This window comes from Rhinoderma darwinii, chromosome 3 (genome assembly GCF_050947455.1).
Source record: "Rhinoderma darwinii isolate aRhiDar2 chromosome 3, aRhiDar2.hap1, whole genome shotgun sequence".
NCBI lineage: Eukaryota > Metazoa > Chordata > Amphibia > Anura > Rhinodermatidae > Rhinoderma > Rhinoderma darwinii.
In genome coordinates, this window is record NC_134689.1 from 125,220,496 (window position 1) to 125,237,672 (window position 17,177).

At 43.2% G+C, this 17,177-nt stretch overlaps 1 protein-coding gene across 1 annotated transcript in view; it reads left to right on the plus strand.

Moving 5' to 3' along the window:
- Positions 1-579: 579 nt before the first annotated feature.
- LOC142751090 (uncharacterized) overlaps positions 580-17,177 on the plus strand; it is a 33,341-nt gene continuing 16,743 nt past the window's right edge. The window contains exon 1 of the mRNA XM_075860065.1: positions 580-754. Coding sequence (XP_075716180.1) covers positions 622-754 — 133 coding nt within the window. The 5' untranslated portion in view covers positions 580-621. The remainder of the gene's footprint in view (positions 755-17,177) is intronic.

The window sequence follows — 17,177 nt, forward strand, 5'->3', positions numbered from 1 at the left end:
TACTGCGTTTTTTTAAAGAGGAAACGTGTTTTTAATGTTTTGTCTGTAAAACTGCATGGCTAAAACTTCATCTACAAAACTGCAGTAATTTGCTGTAAAAACACATGCAGTTTTGTCATATGTTTTTTTGGACTGCACATCATACTATCGGTACGTGTGAATACATCTTTATGGTTAGTTTTGTTTGTCATCTATAATATTCCCATACTCCTTATGGTAGACACCTGGCTCAGTCATATAACAGAAAAGTGACATGCTATTTTGCCTTTTTATTGGACTTTAGAGTCATCTGGATTCTTTTTTGGAATATGAGGAGTTGGTATTTCCCCCTGATCCTTGGTACAAATGCTGTTCTTAGGAAGTTACATAGTTACATACTGTAGGTTGAAAAGTTCAATACTTTAATACAATAGTTAAACTGGGCAACGTAAAATAGTGCTGGATAATTGGTCTCTGAGAAGCCATAACACAGCTTTGGTTAATTAATATATATATATATTTTTTTAATATAGTCAATAAAGAAATGTTAATAAGTAAAAAATACATTTTTCATTTTTTTTTTCACAGCAAAAGCAACAAAATGCAAGATTTACTCCACCTTGTCCCAGATTTATTGCTCATATGGCAACCTCACCAGATGAGCAACAATGTTCAAGGATCCCTACTTGCAACAGTTCTACTGGACATCCAAAGAGTGGGAGAAACCTGCATGGGAAACTATTGTCCAGCACAAATAGTCCATCAAACACTCCAGGTAACTTAGGCTGTTTTCTTAGTGTTAATCTGTCCGGTAAACACCAGGAAAGAGAATGAGCCTGGCCAATTTTGATATAGCTGACATAGATTATATTGATTGGTGCCAATTATAATGCTTCTTGCCTTATTTATAGTGTTCCCCGTTTATTCTAAAACTACCTACTGACTTTTGGGTTCTGACTTGCACTTTGTTTGGTGTTCCTACTCCTCCATTGCTGACCCAGCCTGCCTGACTATGATTCCTGTCTTCCATTTGCTTTCCTGCTACGGTCCACAACAATATTTATCCAGAGAATGAACCCGTGGAGAACCACCTTGCAGCAGAGTCCTGGGGATAGCAGGGTATTAAGACCCAAACTGAATTCACAGGAAAAGGTTGTTCTATAGGTGAATTGTACGATCAGTTGGGGTTCTTTCTCCAGGAATCCTTGAAACAGAGAATGTTACTCTATCCCGTCTTCTAGCACTTATTCTGTATAGCTCCAATAAAAAGATGTATATAAGCTCATTCTAAATGCAAGGGTTGTATAAATTGTGACAGTCTTTTTATATACTGAGTAAATATACTGTAATATCTAATAATTAATGAGTACTGCATGAATTCTCGGCACCGGAAAATAAGTACCAGGAGAAGCACACATATATGACATGTCATATCACTATACCGTGCTGCATAAGCAAAATAATGCATTAAAGTAAAGCATTATATAATAAGTATAAGAATTGCATCACATAAATTATTATAGGAAATACAAGTTAGATTGACTCTAATAATAGAACAAGGTAGTTGCCCACAAGAGCTGGAACATGTTAGTGGAAACGCACTTAAAAAATAATACATTCGTCAAAACAATACATTTTCCGATGTGTAGTGGAATACATATAATAATAATAATAATCTTTATTTATATAGCGCCAACATATTACGCAGCACTTTACAATTTAGAGGGAACATGAAACAAACAATATCAGACATTACATAGTGACAAAGTTCATTTACAATTCAAACCTGGGGAGTGAGGACCCTGCTCGCAAGAGCTTACAATCTATGAGGACATAAGGGAGACACAAAGTGTAACAGTGTTTGTTCTGCACAATAGTCCGGCCATTTTTATACACATGCGGTGGTAACATAAAGCTGCATGAGCCGGTCACCAGCCACTATCCGTGTATGACGGACATGAAGAGAAGGAGTGTGAGGGAATCTTATTCTGATGACTAATCTAAATGGAGGGCCATGGAAAGGAGTCAGATTAGGGAATGTTATAGGCCTGTCTAAATAGATGTGTTTTCAGGGCACGTTTAAAACTGTGGATATTGGGAATTAATCTGATTGTCTGGGGTAGCACATTCCAGAGGACGGGTGCAGCACGAGAGAAATCCTGGAGACGGTAGTGGGAGGTTCGGATTATGGAGGATTTTAATCTAAGGTCGTTGGCAGAACGTAGAGCCCGAGTAGGGTGGTAGACAGAGATGAGGGAGGAGATGTAAGGAGGTGCAGCACTGTGGAGAGCTTTGTGGGTGAGAGTAATAAGTTTGAATTTTATTCGGAAGGGGATGGGCAACCAGTGCAGTGACTGGCACAGATTAGAGGCGTTGGTGTAGCGGTTGGTCATAAAGATGAGCCTGGCTTCTGCATTGAGGATAGATTGGAGAGGGGAGAGTTTAGTGAGGGGAAGACCGACTAGTAATGAGTTACAGTAGTCAAGACGAGAGTGAATCAGAGCAACAATGAGAGTTTTGGCAGTTTCCTCCGTAAGAAAAGAGCGGATTCTGGAGATGTTTTTGAGGTGAAAATGACAGGAGCGTGAAAGTGATTGTATGTGAGGAGTAAAGGAAAGATAATGTGTGCAACTTTTTCTCTGCTAAAAGACTGCACAATAGGTATCACAATGTTTGTCAATGCAAAGGCATTCTCCAGGCCTACTCATTAATACACATATTGATAGAGCCTGGCAGAGGCATGAACATTTTACTGGAAAAGGGTCAAAAACTAATTATTCACCATATGGTCGCTGCCTCCACAACAATTGTGGAAAAGAAAAAAAAGGAAGTCCTCTAGCTGATTTCTTTGGGCAGTTTGCTCAGTGATGACTCTCTTGACACATGCCATTCATTGGCTTTCTGAACAACAGATGGGCTAAGACTGGGAACTAAGGGAAAAGCATGGCAGAACCCTGATACCAGCTTGGGCCTTTTATCCCACAGAATGACTTTAAGTCACATGGTCCAAGAACATAACAAGTGGGGAATTGTACTCTCAGGATTTCCTAGCTTTTCAAACAGGCTAGACGTAATTTTGACTGCCTTTTCGTATTTTGTTTATTAAAAGGATCAGGGCTGTGGATGAAAGAGATTACTAGATTGTAGTGCCTTCAGTTTTCTGCCAATGACACTCTTTTTATTGTAAGAAGGGAGAAGTTAGTTGGCAGTGCGGATAACAATATAGCTGGTCTCCAAATTAAAACTTAAACTCGTTTTCTTTCCTTTTCACTTGTAAATTTTCCTTATACATATCAAAAGGGGAAAAATACTAGGATTTCATGTATTCAAACATAAGAAGCCCTAAATCTCTGGCTTTCTTTACTAGACATAGGAGTATACTAGAATTAGGCACATGGATTATTAAATTATTCATGTTCCTTGCTTTTTACATGATTCGTGTTATTTAGAAAGTTAAGAAATTAACAAAGCACTGAACACATACAGTAAATGTTTTAAGAAAGAAATAAAAACATTTTCTGTGGTTGAGAATTTATTTTGGAAAAAAATATAAATATATCATCTTCTAAATCATTATAAACAAGAAACCTCTATGCATATATTTTTGCAATGACAGCCTAGGATTGGACTGCAGTGATGCTAGGAGGGGGCAGTGTGAACCCTCCTTGTCACCAAGGGATTTGACTTGGGGCTACTCTGGGGAGCGGAGCCTAAAGGGGGTTTTACACTGGGCGATTATCGGGCAGACGGGCATTCGTAGAACGTTCGTTGTAAACAGGGCAGCGATCAGAAGATGAACGAACAAACGCTTGATCATCTGCTAGTCAGATAGTTTTAACCCCTTTAGGACACAGCCTGTTTTGGCCTTCAGGACACAGCCTATTTTTTCAAATCTGACATGTGTCACTTTATGTGGTAATAACTCCGGAATGCTTTTACCTATCCAAGCGATTCTGAGATTGTTTTCTCGTGACATATTGTACTTTATGTTAGTGAAAAAATTTGGTCGATAAATTCAATATTTATTTGTGAAAAACTTCAAATTTTAGCAAAAATTTGCAAAAATTTGCATTTTTCTAAACTTAAATGTATTTGCTTGTGAAACAGATAGTAATACCACACAAAATAGTTACTAGTTACCATTTCCTATATGTCTACTTTATGTTTGCATCATTTTTTTTCACGTACTTTTATTTTTCGAGGACGTTACGAGGCTTAGAACTTTAGCAGCAATTTCTCATATTTTCAATAAAATTTCAAAAGGCTATTTTTTCAGGGACCAGTTCAGTTCTGAAGTTGCTTTGAGGGCCTTATATATTAGAAAGTCCCCATAAATCACCCCATTTTGAAAACTGTACCCCTCAAGGTATTCAAAACCACATTCAGAAAATATTTTAACCCTTTAGGCGTTTCACAGGAATTAAGGCAAAGTAGAGGTGAAATTTACAAATTTCATTTTTTTTGCCGAAATTCATTTGTAATAAAAAAAAATCTGTAACACAGAAGGTTTTACCAGAGAAACGCAACTCAATATTTATTGCCCAGATTCTGCAGATTTTAGAAATATCCAACATGTGGCCCTAGTATGGTAATGGACTGAAACACAGGCCTCAGAAGCAAAGGAGCACCTAGTGGATTTCGGGGCCTCCTTTTTTTAGGAATATATTTTAGGCACCATGTCAGGTTTGAGGAGGTCTTGTGGTACCTAAACAGCCGAAACCCCCCCAAAGTGACCCCATTTTGGAAACTACACCCCTCAAGGCATTTTTCTAGGGGTATAGTTAGCATTTTGACCCCACAGTTTTTTTGCAGACTTTAGTGGAATTAGTCTGTGAAGATGAAAATCACCTATTTTTCTGTGGAAACATAGAATTTTTTCATTTTTACAAGGAATAAAGGAGAAAAAGCCGCCCAACATTTGTAAAGCAATTTCTCCCGATTACGCCAATACCCCATATGTGGTCGTAAACTGATGTTTGGACCCACAGCAGGGCTCAGAAGGGAGGGAGCGCCTTTTGGATTTTTTGAAGCAGATTTTGCTGGATTGGTTTTCAGTGCCATGTCGGGTTTGCAACGCCCCGGAGGGACCAAAACAGTGGAAACCCCCCAAAAGTCACCCTATTTTGGAATCTACACCCCTCAAGGAATTTTTCTAGGGGTATAGTGAGCATTTTGGCCCCTCAGGATCTTTTTTAGAGCTAGGGTGACCAAAAAACAGCGATTTTGGCGCTTTAAATTCTTTATTTATTACAGCGTTCACCGTGCGCAATAAATTACGTTTTAATTTATTCTGCCGGTCGGTACGATTACGCCGATACCATATGTGTATAGTTTTTTTTAAGTTTTGCAGCGTTTGCACAATAAAATGAAGTTTCTATAAAATAATTTATTTTCTGGGACACGCTATTCTGAGCCGTAACTTTTTTATTTTTTCGTCAAAAAAGCTGTGGGAGGTCTTGTTTTTTGCGGGACGGGTTGTAGTTTTCATTGGTACCATTTTGGGGTAAATGCAACTTTTTGATCACTTTTTATTCTATATCTTGGGAGGGGTGGTGACCAAAAAATAGCGATGCTGACCGTTTTCAGTTTATTTTGTTTGCGGCGTTCACCGTGCGGAAAAATTAACATTATAGTTTCATAGATTGGGTCGTTACGAACGCGGCGATACCAAATATGTGTACTTTTTTTTAACGTTTTCATTTTTTCCCTATAATAAATGACTTATTATAGGAAAACAAAACCTTTTATTTTTACACTTTTATAAAACATTTTTCTTAACTTTTTTTTACTTTTTACACTTTATATTTTTGTTTATTAACTTTTTTTTTTACTTTTTACACTTTCTTTTTTTGACCTGCAGCTCTGATCGCTGCTAGAATACATTATACTACCTAGGTAGTGTAATGTATTCCAACTGTCAGTGTGACGTCACAGTCACTCTGACAGTTGGTCTACGAGGATCAGCAGAGGCTAATCCTCATAGGCTGACATACATGGCAGACCTGGGGGCCGTTGTCTGGCCCCCAGGTGCCATCACAAGCATCAGAAGCCCCCACGATTGCATGGGGGCTGCTGATGCGCTACAAACCCGCTACATGCGGAGATCGCAATCGAGCCCCGCATGTAACGGGTTAATTGCCGAAATCAGCGGCGATGAGCCGCTGATCGGCAACACTGGAGAGTGTCAGCTGTCGGGGACAGCTGATCTCCAAGTTCCCGATGCACACTGTCGCCGACAGTGTGCATCGGGAACGGCACAGTGACTTTCTGTCACTCTGACAGGAAGCCTATCAGGACCAGCCGAAGGTTGGTCCTGATGGGCTTCTGTCCATGGCAGACCCGGAAGCCATTGTTTGGCTTCCGTTTGCCATACTAACTATCGGCAGACCCCGCGATTTCGGACGGGGGTCTGCCGATATGTTAGAAACCCCTAAAATTCGGCGATTGCACCCGATCGCCGAATTTAAGGGGTTAATGCGCCGAAATCAGCGGCAAAGGACCGCTGGCCGGCAAGAGGGGAGTGTCAGCTGTCGGCGACAGCTGACCTCCTGGTTCCCGGTGCACACTGTCGCCGACAGTGTGCACCGGGATTAACTCAGTAACTGTACGTCCTCGTGCGGGAAGTAACTTCCTGCAACGACGTACAGTTACGTCCTGGTGCGGATAGGGGTTAAAAAAGTTAAATATTGTTGTCGGCAGCACATCCCCTTGTGTAAACAGGGAGGCGCACTGCCAACATGATAATAATGTATGGGGACAAGTGATCGGAGTAACAACCGGTCGTCCCCATCCATAGCTCCTATGTCTCGTTGATCGGCGCTCGTTGCACCAGCCAATTATCGGCCGGTGTAAAAGGGCCTTAAAGGGAATGTGTTGCCAGAAAAACATGTTTGTTTTTTTTAAATCAAACATTTAGTGTGTAGGTGATTAAACATGTACGGGACACAGCAGACCGGAGCAGAAGTGAGCGCTGGCGTCTCCTAGAAAGGAGATGCGAGTCAGTGCTCACTGATCCATGGCTGCGGGGTCGGGACGCGAGCAAACCCGACGGCCCACAGTCATGGACACCACAATCAATATGGGCTTAAAGGAACAGTGTCATCACAAATTATTTTTTTATATGTTAAAGATGTTAGTGCTTTATTAAAAACGTTTATATTCATTTGTGTGTTTGTGTTTTACTTTTTCTTATTTTTACACTTTTTCTTCCCTATGGGGGCTGCCATTTTTTGTTCCATTTCTGTCTGTGTCGATTAACGACACAGACAGACATGGAATACGGCAGCCACAGTCCCATAGGGACTGCGAACGGCTCCCGTCCCATTGACTTCCGTGTACGGCGTCTGTGTGGGAACTGCGCATGCGCCGCTCCCACACAGTCCAATTCGAAATTGGCGCCGTCCGGCGCCATTTTCCTGTGGACCGGAAGTCGCGGCCGGACAGTAATATTACTACTTCCGGTCGCGGCTTCCGGATTTGTGCACTTGGACCAGCGGCAGCAAACGGAGCAGACGGGCCGGAGGGAGCCGCGGCGGCAGGAGCAGGTAAGAGATTTCAATGTATGTTCGTGTTTGTGTGTGTTTACTACTGTATGTAAACCTACTACACTGTGTGTTAGCTCAAAAAATGGCGACACACAGTGTAGGAGGTTACACCGTTCAAACCCCTCGTTTATCCCGGCACTAGCCAGGATAAAGGAGGGGGGGATGCTGAGAGCTCACTAGAGCGAGGGCTTTTAACCCAATGTTGCAATGCTGCAATTTTGGGAATAGCTCCATCTAGTGACCAAAAATGGGTAGTATTATAAATTAGAATTAATTTATAATATTTCCTGACTCGTGAAAAAAATAAAAAAAATTTGAACAATGTTTAATCACCCACACACTAAATGTTTAATTTAAAAAAACAAAACATGTTTTTCTGGCAACACTATGCCTTTAAAGTGCAGACGCTCAGCTTTAATTTGATTGTATTCACATGCTAATTTGAGGAAGGGTTTAGGAATTACAGCTCTTTAATATGTAGCTGCCTCTTTTTCAAGGGACCAAAGGTCATTAGACAATTATCTCAAAAGCTATTTAATGGGCTGCATGGGCTATTCCCTCATTAATCCATCATCAATTAAGCAGGTAAAAGGTCTGGAGTTAATTCCAGGTGTGGCTTTTGCATTTGGAAGCTGTTGATGTGAACCCACAACTTGAGGTCAAAGGAGCTCTCAATGCAAAGGAAACAGACCATCGTTAGGCGGAAAAAAATTAAGAAATCCATCAGCGAGATAGCACAAATGTTAGGAGTGGCCTAATCAACAGTTTGGTACATTCTCCAAAAGTCCTGGACGTCCACGGAAGACAACTGTGGTGGATGATTGCAGAATCCCTTCCATGGTGTAGGAAAACCACTTCACAACATCTACCCAAGTGAAGAACACTCTCCTGGAAGTAAGTGTATCAGTATCTAAGTCTACCATAAAGAGATGACTTAATGCAAGCAAATACAGAGGATTAATCACAAGTGGAGGCAGTGTGATGGCACGGGCATTCATGGCTGCCAAAGGCACTGGGTCACTAGTGTTTATTGATGATGTGACTGAAGACAGAATCAGCGGATGAATTCTGAAGAGTTCAGGGATATACTTTCTGCTCAGATTCAACCAAATGCAGCAAGGTTGATTGGACGTCGCTTCACAGTACAGATGGACAATGACCCTAAACATACTGCGAAAGCAACCCAGGAGTTTTTTTAAGTCAAAGAAGTGGAATATTCTGCAATGGCCAAGTCAATCACCAGATCTCAACCCCATCGAGCATGCATTTCACTTGCTTAAGACAAAACTTAAGGCAGAAAGACCCACAAACAAGCAACAACTGAAGACAGCTGCAGTAAAGGCCTGGCAAAGAATCACGAAGGAGGAAACCCAACGTCTGGTGATGTCCATGGGTTCCAGACTTCAGGCAGTCATTGCCTGCAAAGGATTCCCTACAAAGTTTTAAAAAAAAAAAACCATTTTATTTATGGTAATGTTAATTTGTCCAATTACTTTTGAGTCCCTGAAATGAGGAGGCTGTGTAGAAAAATGGTTGCAATTCCTAAACGTTTCACAGGATATTTTTGTTCAACCCCTTGAAATAAACCTGAAAGTCTACAATTAAATTGCATCTGTTTCATGTCAAATGCAATGTGGTGGCATGCAGAGCCCAAATTCATGAAGATTGTGTCACTGTCCAAATAATTCTGGACCTAACTGTATATTTGGTTTCAACTGTGTTTTTATTGAAAATTTTTCAAAAATATACATATAACTTAGAGCAGCATGAAGGGCCATGCAATTCACATAGTAAGACAGTAACTTTCAATAGACAGACAAAACATCTGGGAAAAAACACAGGGGTTTAAGGGGGTGAGGGGGGGGGGGGATAGTCGGAGCTCCACCTACCACCTAATCTTGAGTTCCCTGTATCCAATACTTGTCCCACGGGTCCCACACCACTTTGAACCTGTCCAGTTCATTGTCAATAGAGGCCGTCATATGCTCCATTGTACGTATTTCCCTAATTCTAGTTACTAAGTCGATGTGGGAGGGAGGGGTTATCTGTCTCCATTTCCACGCTATCAACGTCTTAGCGGCTGTGAGAAAGTGTCGAAAGAGTCGAGCTGGTGATTTCCCCAAAGACCTAGGGGGAACATTTAGGAGGTAATGAAGAGGATCTAAGGGAATATCCTGCTGCAACACCGCCAATGCCAAGTTCTTAACTTCCAACCAATACTGTTGTACCAGTGAACAGCTCCAGAAAATATGGAACAGATCACCTCTCTGACCTCTACAACGCCAGCATTCCGACGGAATACCCGGATTGAAGCTATGCAGAAAGGCAGGGGTGTGGTACCAAAACATAAGGATTTTATATTGGTTTTCCTTATATGCAGTGCAGATGGAGGTTTTAGCTGCTTGCGACCAAATAATCTGCCACAATGAGAGCGGGATGGATTTATTCAGTAAGGCCTCCCACTTCAACATGTATCTATGCCCAGGTGGAGGGGAACCCTCCGGGGATAGCAATAATGCATAAATGGCTGAGATAAGCCCCCTAGTGGTGGTAACATACCGACATAACCTTTCGAAGCTTGTAGGTGCAGTAACCCGCGTGGATCTAAAAGTTTGCTGCATGTAATGTCTAACCTGAAGATAGTGAAAGAACGCAGCGGAGGGAATATTATGATGTTTTTGAAAGTATGAAAACGGGTGAAGCTCTTGCGTGTGGGGATCAACCATATCAGCCAGGTGAAATACCTCAATTCCCGTCCACAATCGGACTATTCGGGAGGTAGTGCCCCCCGGAATAGTGGGAGTGTAGAGTACCGAAGTCAAGGGCGGGCAACCCGATGCCAAATGGAAGCGGTTTTTACAGGTTTCCCACACCTCCCTTTGAAATCTCATGGGACCCAATAAAGATGCAGTCGGCATTACCAGTGGGTCACCCCATAATAGGGAGTTTGGGTGGACCGGGGCCATCCATAGCTTCTCTATTTCGGTCCATTTATTGTACGCCCTTAAAGACACCCAGCTGGGTATGCGACGGAGGTGTGCCGCCCAGTAGTACTTCACCACATCAGGGACCGATAGCCCACCCGCAGATCGACCCGATAATAAAACTGATTTCGGAATTCGATGTCTGCCGGAATGCCATATGAACCTGAGGATAGAAGACTGCATGGCCCGCAATTCCTTCATAGGTACTGCTACCGGCAAAGTCTCAAAGTAGTACAGTAATTTAGGGAGCAAGGTCATTTTGACCGCTGCTATGCGCCCAAAAAATGACATGGGAAGAGGTTCCCACCTGGCCATTAGCTGACGTAGCTCTACAAACAGAGAGGGGAAATTAGCCTTGTAAACCGACGTATAGGAGGGAGTGAGTTGAACTCCTAAGTAAGTCAGGGAGGTTTCCTTCCAGTTGTAGGTGTAGTTGTGTTTGAGTAGCTGGAGCTCCTGGTGTGGGACATTAAGAGGGAGCGCTTCCGTTTTAGATGTATTAGTTTTATATCCTGACAGCCTCCCATACCTACGGAGAACTGTAGTAAGGTTAGGGAGGGAGGTATGAGGTTTAGTGATAGTCAAGAGGACGTCATCTGCAAACAGGGAAACCTTAAACTCTTTATCTTGTATCTGGACCCCCGCTATATCCCTGGATTTCCGTATTTGAGCTGCTAAAGGTTCTATGCATAGCACAAATAAAAGTGGGGATAGGGGACACCCCTGACGTGTACCATTCCAGATTTGAAACGGAGGGGAGGTGGAGTGTGGGAGTTTAATTGCCGCTGTCGGTTTGGAGTAGAGACCACGCAGTGCTGTCAAATAAGGGCCCGAAATCCCAAATGAATTTAGAGTTTCGAACATAAATGGCCATCCCAAGCGGTCAAACGCCTTCTCTGCATCTAGACTAAGAAGGATCGCCTATTCCTATTCCTTTTGCTTTTGGAGGGCATCAATGAGGTCAAGGGCCCTTCGTGTGTTGTCTCCTCCTTGCCTAAGAGGCACAAAGCCCACTTGGTCTTTGTGAATCAAAGAAGGGAGCCAAACATTGAGTCTATTAGCTAGAAGACGGGTGAAAATTTTTAGATCCGAATTCAGAAGGGCTATGGGTCTGTAATTGGAGCACTCTGCGTGGTCTTTACCCGGTTTAGGGATCAGCGTGATATGAGAATGCAGGAATGTTTGAGGGATGGGAGAACCCTGTAGGAATTCATTAAATAAGGAAGCCATCCGTGGAACCAAGATCTCTGCAAAGGTCTTATAATACCCATATGTAAAGCCATCTGGTCCAGGGGCCTTACCACTAGGGAGGTCCTTCAATATATCAAACAATTCCTCCGCAGAGATCGGGGCACTCAGGGATGAAAGCTCCTCATCTTTCAGTTTAGGGAGAGCACAGGAAGAGAGATATGCTTGCAGCGTTTCCCTCCGACGAGCCGGATCAGGTGGTAAGGTATTTGGCAGGTGGTATAAGGATTTATAATAGTCATGAAAAAGTGTGGCTATCGTGTCTGGGTGATGCTGGAGTATGCCCGCCTTATCCCGAACCGCCTGTGGAGTACGAACAGTCGCCTGATCCCGCAATAGTCTGGCCAGAAGCGAGTGCGCCTTATTACCTTTGTCGTAATATTTCCTTTTTGTGTATAGTAATGACTTTTCTACCCCCTTCATAGCTAAGTCCTTGAGTTGTGCTCTAGCCTCTATCAATTTCCATAGTGTCGGGACCGCCGGTTTAATCCCCATTTCTCTCTCCAACTTAGTAATTGTCCGATGGAGAGCCACCCGCTTGGCCCGAGAGTCTCTTTTCAATCTAGATCCCATTACTATGCATTGCCCTCTCATCACCGCCTTATGCGCCTCCCAAAGAGTGGATACTGAAGGAACCGATCCCTCATTAAGTGCATAAAATTCCCGCATATGTCCGGCCAGGCTGTCCCTAAGAGCAGGGGACTTAATCAAAGTTTCGTTTAAGCGCCAATGACATACTCTCGTATTTGGTTTCCCTATCTGCAGGGACACAGAAACTGGTGCGTGATCTGACCAAGAGATGGGGTCTATATTCGCCCCCTGGAGCGCACGGAGGGCAGGGACATTACCAAAAAAGTAATCTAAGCGTGTATGAGTGCTGTGCGTATGGGAGAAGAAGGTATAGGACCTATCACCTGGGTGATCCACTCGCCACAAATCATAGAGCTGGTGCTCTCTAATTAGTTGCCTAAAACGTGTAGAAAGTCCTGTAAGGGTGGGCGTCGGAGTAGCGTGTGTAAGAGAGACCCTATCCATGGACGTGGAGAACGGGACATTAAAATCTCCTCCCACCAGCCATGCCCCCCTAGGAAGCTTCTGGAGTTTAGAAAGGAGTCTACGTAGGAATGGAATCTGTGCGGTATTAGGAGAGTAAACGTTACATAAAACAATGGGCTGTCCAAACAAAGTCCCCTCTATTATAACATATCTGCCTTTCGGATCTAGATGTGAGGTGTGAACTTGTATGGGGCAGGAAGCTGCTATCAAAATGGCCAACCCCTCCCTTTTGCGACCTGACGAGGCAGAGTACACAGCAGGATACGCCCCTCGGGCAAATTGGAAAGTTCCGGATGAATCTAAGTGTGTTTCCTGCAGAAAAGCAACTTCCGCTCCAAGCGATTTCAACTCCCTGAGAAGCAAGCGTCTCTTCACATTGGAGTTGAGACCCTTGACATTAAGTGTGACAAATTTAACCATGGTCAAAGATGTATGAAAGAGTAAAGAAGGATGTGGAAAGTGCGGATGTATACAGCTCACAGTTATGTCGGGGCCAGTCCCATGTCGGTTTCAAAGCAAGCAGTGTTCTACGGCGTCCTTCTACCTTGGAGGTTCTTGGAGGATTCACTGTCATCTCAGGTGTTATTTCGGATGAAAGTAGGAGGGGAGGGAAAGACACTGGGGTAAAGACGTACCAGGGAGACAATACACATATCTGCAGTGAGAACAAAGAGAAATGCATGAGATCAATGAATTTCAAACACACTCAGAAAATACTACCAGGGAGAATACTATACCCTGGGGCGGGTGATATTAAAGCAAAAGAAAACTGGTAATACAATATTACCCTTTGCAACTCTCTCTAAAAACAGAGGGAGAACTGCAAAACAAATTACCCCTATCAAAAAAGGAGGTTGGGTCTCAACAGTCGAGGAACCTAGTACAAAAGTACGTATAAATACGTACAGGCCGAGAAAAAACAAAAACAAAAAGGGGGTGAAAGAGCCAAGTGTATCCCGGGCAATCGCGCCCTGCCACAATTTACGTTAACGAATTAAAGAGAAGCAACATAAAATCAGAAATATAATCCTAAATGCATTTTTAGCCTAGGATAGTGCAACTGGCGAAGGGAGCAGCTGGTATGGGTGACCAGGCTCCTTCACATATATTACGGAGGTGCCGTGTATCTGCGCAGCGTCCATCAATTCAAATCAGGTCTTGGTGAACTTCGGTTAGACTGTCGTCTTGGAGAGGTCCTCCGCTTATTTCGGACCGACTGCCAGACTGGACGTGGAGACGAAGGCGGCAAAGGAGTCTCCCAATTCTGCATCTTGGGCGTTGGTATACCAAGGGAGTCACAGAAATGAGGCAAATCCCCTGGGTACCTCAGGGTTGCAGAAACACCATCTCTTCGGGCTGTAAGGGAGAACGGAAACCCCCATCGATAAATAATATTGTGGTCCCGTAGGGCTGCGAGAAGCGGACGAAGCAGACGTCTTTTCTGTAACGTAATCCAGGAGAGATCCGGGAATAACTGAATCGGCACACCGGCATACTCCAGGTCTTTACGCTGACGGGCTTTAAGCATAATGTCCTCCTTAGTGCGGAAATCCTGGACACAGCAGATGATATCTCTGGGCTGAGATGTAATGGATTTTGGTTTCAGTGCTCTATGCGCTCTGTCAAGCGGTATCCGATTAGACGGGGGTGCACCCAAAAGGTCGTTAAAGATAGTCTCTAACACGATGGGAAGATCTTCAGACCCCGAGGGCTCCGGTATGCCCCTTATCCTTATATTATGACGGCGACCTCTGTTATCCAAATCCTCTAGATGCAGTTGCATATCTCTAATGGACGCCAGCTGGGAGGACACTGAAGACTGTATCACAGAGACATGGCGCCTAGTGGCATCGTGGTCATCTTCTAGAGCCTCCACCCTCGTAGCAATCTGCTGTATATGCTGCGACACCCCCGCCAATTCCGAACGAAAAGCTGCCTTCACTTCTTGTATCATACTCTTAAAGTCCTCTTTAGTGGGCAACTGTGAGAAACATTCCCTCCACATAGGGGGCACATCTGAAGGAAGTGAGGCTGAATCCTCCAGGTCAGAATCTGAGGCATATACAGGGGCCTGGGCATAGGGGGTCAAAGATGGTGTATCCCCCAGATCGTCTCTCCTCCCCGGCTGCTGGATTGTGGGCCGTTGAGGTTTAGGTGCAGGCCAAATCTGTAGGGCCATTTGTGCTGAGGGCTGTGACATTGGTGGTTCAAGCAGGTGTACTGGGGCCTCTGACTGAGCTGATGCTCCTCGTGGCCTGGCCTCCATTGCTCCTGGGATAGGGGACCCCCTTCCCTGCTGTTCACAGGACGAGATGGAGGACAGCTTAGGGGAGCTGGGAGGGTGAACTTTAGCCATCCGGCTATTCAGCTTACCCTGTACGTGGGGCACTGTCTCCTCTCCCTGCTCGGACATCTCCCCTTCCTTCTGACACGAGGCTGTCCAAGATGGCTGCGGCTGAGGGAGCGGCGTGGCTTGCCGCCGAAGAAAGTAGCCGTCGATCGTTGGTGGAGCGGCGGCGACCTGGTGCTGTGCTGCAGGGGTGAGTCTAGACCCTTGGGGTCTTTTTTTCCCCATATGAGGCACCTTTCCCCGCTGTAGGCTGCTGGATCTGCGTGGCAGGGCGCGGAGCTCTCAGCTTATGCGACCGGCGCCATCGACTGCTGGCCACGCCCCCTCCTAACTGTATATTTGACCGCGAGTCTAAGTTCCTAGTTTACATCTTGTGGCATATATTTTTGGTTTAATATAGCATTAGGGTAGGTCATATGCACACTGGTATTCTACCCTCTTCCAGGATGATGCTAGTAGAGGGGATGAACTGATCCTGTGTACCATTGCAGAAAAGCCTGCTACACAATTAAACAAAGATAAAACGAAGTAACAAAAAGGTATTGTAAAACAATGGAGTTACATTTGAAGGGATACCAGGAAAATTTACTTTATATATGTTCATTTTATATAAATTTTGCATTTAATGTTAATATTACTTGTATTCATCAGTAATTTCGTATTCTTTGATTATTTAATTAAAATAATGCAATATAGCTTTTACAGCGTGAACTTACAGCATGGTCTATGTAGTTTCATTGTATAAAGCTAGCCATTTATATTAGATATGCTAAACACTGATCACTCATCCAGGCATGCGTGTTTATATCCATAAAAAAAATGGGGATAAGTGACAACCTCTGATGCTGCTTATTTTTGTTAACAATTATCCAATTTGTATGTAAGCCGGCACCCGCTAAGAAATATATTATTCTGATGATAAAGGAACATGATTGGCTAAGGAAAATATGTTCTGTAAGGTTTCAGTAGCGCTGATGTTCTCAAGGCATTGTATCTCTTATGTCTGGCATATCATATTACCATATGTATTACAAATGCTATTGATTAAACAAAATGAATGGTAAGTTCCATTTGAATTGAAGTTTTTTTTTCTAGCAATATATTTAATTTGTGGATGATTTACTGATGCATGTGTTATTAGTGTTACTTGACATTAGTTTCTTATCAAACATCCTTTCATGCAAAGCGCTGGCTCACTCAGCTTGCATTTGCATATACGCGTGATAGGGGCATACTCCGGACTCAGATAAGTCGCTGTATTTGAACAATACTTTAATTAATATCTGATTGATAAATGAATATGCAAAAATCACTAAACCAAACAGAGTTAAAGCTCATTTATCTGCCTGGAAATAGCAAACTCTGATAAGCTTTCCGAGGTGCTGTATTTTTAATACCAACAATCAATTTCTTACCCAACCAGACAATATGTCCTCCAGCTTTATTGACTTTTGGTTGTGTCAGCTCAGCTTTAAGAATGTTGTTAAATTTATTAAAATTCTAGTTCAAACTGCTTGTGTTGATCCTGTGATTAAAGCAAATACTTCTTATGATCACACAGATAGTAGACAATGGCCTAGTCTGGTACATGGCTTCTTTAGATTCTAAAGCTGAAAGGGCTTGTTATTATCAGGATTATGGAATTGCATTGGAATACGCAGCGAAAGTGATTAATCGAAACTTTTGTTCTATTTTTGTGTCAGCAGACATCCGTGTGCATATGACAATGGCAGATTTTGACAAAATGTATGCAGTGTTATTCCTCTGATTCTAGATATGATGAATGTGCCATAGAGATGACCCATATACAAGGCGACATGTAAATATTCAGGACCTTCTTTTGTTCATATTGAACAATGACTGTCATTAAATAAGACTTGGTTTGCCAATATGTCCCTCTGTGAAGACGCAGGGATGTTCATGATTGGTCACCAGGACACATCCATGTGCCTTTGATAGCAATGACATGGAAGATGTATAGTCAAAGTGCTGCACGCAGGACCACTGCTGAGATGT